Source organism: Mandrillus leucophaeus, unplaced genomic scaffold (assembly GCF_000951045.1).
Source record: "Mandrillus leucophaeus isolate KB7577 unplaced genomic scaffold, Mleu.le_1.0 Scaffold250, whole genome shotgun sequence".
NCBI classification, from domain to species: Eukaryota; Metazoa; Chordata; class Mammalia; order Primates; family Cercopithecidae; genus Mandrillus; species Mandrillus leucophaeus.
The window spans coordinates 395194-398133 of NW_012102588.1; the positions used below are offsets into that span (position 1 = coordinate 395194).

Here is a 2940-nt window from a genome sequence, read left to right on the forward strand (position 1 = left end):
GTTCTGAGTATGCAAAGATCACTAAGTCTTACTCTTAAAAAGACTAAGGCTGGAAGCCAAAGCTTGTTTAGTATTCTCTTCGAACCCACTTGTATAGTAAAGAAAACTCTCATTCATCCAAACTTTCAAAGTGTAAATACCATTTAGACTTTTTAAGAAGCCAGTGCTATTCTAGAGGGTAACAATGTGGGTAGGGACCAGAATCAAACTCCTTAATAATCGTAACAAGAAGAAGCTATTAATATTAAGAGATTATCTTGTCATCCTCATCTACTGGTTCTATGCAAAAAATTTTTCTTGATAAGGAAACCAAAGGGAAGCATAGTCAAAACTGCTACAAGTTGGGCCAGACATGGTGGCTCACCCCTGTAATCCCAGCACTTTGGGAGGCTGAGGCGAGCGGATCACCTGACGTTGGGAGTTAGACCTGACCTGGTTACCAGCCTGGCCGACAAGGTGAAACCCTATCTCTACTAAAAATACAAAAATTAGCTGGGCGTGGTGGCACACGCCCTGTAATTCCAACTACTAGGGAGGTCAAGGCAGAAGCATTGCTTGAACACGGGAGGCTGAGGTTGCAGTGAGCTATGATCATGCCATTGCACTCAAGCCTGGGCAACAAGAGCAAAACTCAGTCTCAAAAGAAACACAAAAAAAACAAACCTGCTACAAGTCTTTTCCCAGGAGAAGACTCACAATGACAAGAACTTTCATACTTTGTATATGGAAAACATGCACATACCTACCTGGTATTGCAAATAAGCGTGTTATTAAAAGGTAAATGTCACATTCCTTTTTATTCCTAAAATTGACTTTTGTCTTAAGGGAAATGTTAACTTGTAACACATCCTTTGAAGCCCAAATAAAAACTTTTTGATCAAGTGTAACACCAGACTGAACAAAACTGAGTTACACTTACACAGATATTAGTAAGGAGAGAAAGGAAAAAAAAAAAAAAAAACCCAATACATTTTTTTATTATAGAAAAAAAAAAATCACATTTTCAAAATTTAAATATTCTTATTACCTTAGCAAAATCACAAGATAGGTATTTGTCACTTGGCCTCAATAAAGGCAAGATATTCCTTTTTTCAACTTAGATACAAATAACAGCTATCATTGTAAAGGTTTCAATAAGAACAACAAAAAAAAAGCCCCAAGACAGATGTCTCATTGAGTTTGTGATTGTGAACCCAAATAAGCATGTTTTTAAAAATCACTATTATTTTAAAAGACAGTGTCAAGTATCATTTGAGAAAAACACAGTTTAGGAACTGATGCTATTCCATTAGTAAATACAAGTGTAAAGAAATGATAGCATCATCACAACTGTAACAAAAACCCCAAACCCACAACCACATCAGATATTATCCTATTGCTCATTACAGTACTTCTTCCATATAAATAAGGTTCATATAGTAAGTAACACACCTGGATTTCCATACTGAGTCCCACATTCAGTAACCTGTCCAGAAAAATCGCGATGCTGCTGCCCCTCTTTGTATATCAGAGTCCTGCCATACTGGTTAAGTGTAACCATTTAGCAAAATCACTTTAAATATTATTCCAAAAACTGCCAGCTTGGATTTTCTACTAGTTTATCCTCAAATTTAAACTATTCTTGATCAAAAAGCCCTACTTTGTATGACAGATTAAAATTAACCAAAATGTAGTTTAATCATTTTAAGCGCAGTGCTTCAACACAGTAGGTACTGAATACTTAAAATACTCAATTCAAACTGGAAAAAATCAAGCTTGAGTTATTCATAACCTTTCATCATGGTTGCGAGTGTTCAAAATTTATTTTCAAGAATTCAATGCAGGAAAGAGGTTTCATAGTCGTGACGCCAGAGTTTTCTGCATGGCTGACTCATTACATTAACATTATAGCGGCTAATCCTGAGAAGAGTACTATTTCTACAATCAGTATCCTATTACATCTCTCTTACATAAAATATGTAAAATTCCTTTATCCATAGATGTACATTTAAGATAACCAGCTATAGAGCTACCACAAATGTTCTAACCATAAGTAAAGCAGTAATACTATTAGTTTATCTTTTCAATTAATACACAATACAATACTAAAGTCTGTTATTTTTAAAACTGAACTGTTTCATCATCATTATTACAATTACTTTACATACACGTATCTATAATTGTCTTAATATCTTTTTAGTTACGACACCATGAAGACTTTTAAATTTGAACACACAATGTTTAGAAAGAAAAAAATAAACCGAAGAAAACGTTGAGAGTAATGTAACTGATACTCATAGGAACCTTACAGTATAATGAAGCGAGACTCAATTGATTCTCACCAGTACATCATTGCAGATATCTCTTAGCTCCGTCTCAATTTTCTCTCTGTATTCTCGAGCCATCTGCTGTTTTTTCTCAGCACCTTCCGTCTTTTGTTCAATACTTGAGACGACCCTCCAAGATGACCTACGGGCTCCTACAACATTTTTATAAGCAACTGAGAGAAGATTCCTCTCCTCATTGGATAATTCAGCTCCTTGCTCAGTTACAGACTTCATGCAGGCTGCCATGTCATCATATCGCTCAGCCTGCTCGGCCAGTTTGGCCTTCTGAACCAGCTCATTTTTATCCATGACTGGATGTTCTGCAGGGGGGAAAAAAGGAGTATTTAAAATTTTTCCCATCAAAATAAACAGACTCAAAATTATACCTGTGGTAAATGAGTTTTTTAAACCTGAAATCTAACTGCCTGTGGAAGACTGTTCACATGAGGAATTAAAATGCAGCTTCACAAAAGGATAGTCAGAAAAGGAAAAAAAATTCAGCATACTCAGCATCAGAGGTAAACTTTCAGCCATTAACACATCAGTGTAGCAAAACTAAAATTTGTTCAGAAGATACAGATTTCACATAAGGTCAAAATTACTTTCAAAAGCTGCCTCAAAAACTTACCCCTAA

The 2940-nt window shown here is 35.5% G+C and overlaps 1 protein-coding gene across 5 annotated transcripts in view; it reads right to left on the minus strand.

The window, feature by feature from the left end:
• YWHAZ (tyrosine 3-monooxygenase/tryptophan 5-monooxygenase activation protein, zeta) overlaps positions 1–2940 on the minus strand; it is a 45725-nt gene that overhangs the window by 32669 nt on the left and 10116 nt on the right. For 3 of the 5 annotated variants that reach the window (XM_011983476.1, XM_011983472.1, XM_011983473.1), the window contains one exon: positions 2322–2626. The exons of 1 other annotated variant lie outside the window; for it this stretch is intronic. In XM_011983476.1, the coding sequence (XP_011838866.1) occupies positions 2322–2615 (294 nt within the window). In that variant the 5' untranslated portion in view covers positions 2616–2626. Of the gene's footprint in view, positions 1–2321; positions 2635–2940 lie in introns of those variants that run through there. One more of the 5 variants, XM_011983475.1, reaches the window with a different exon arrangement.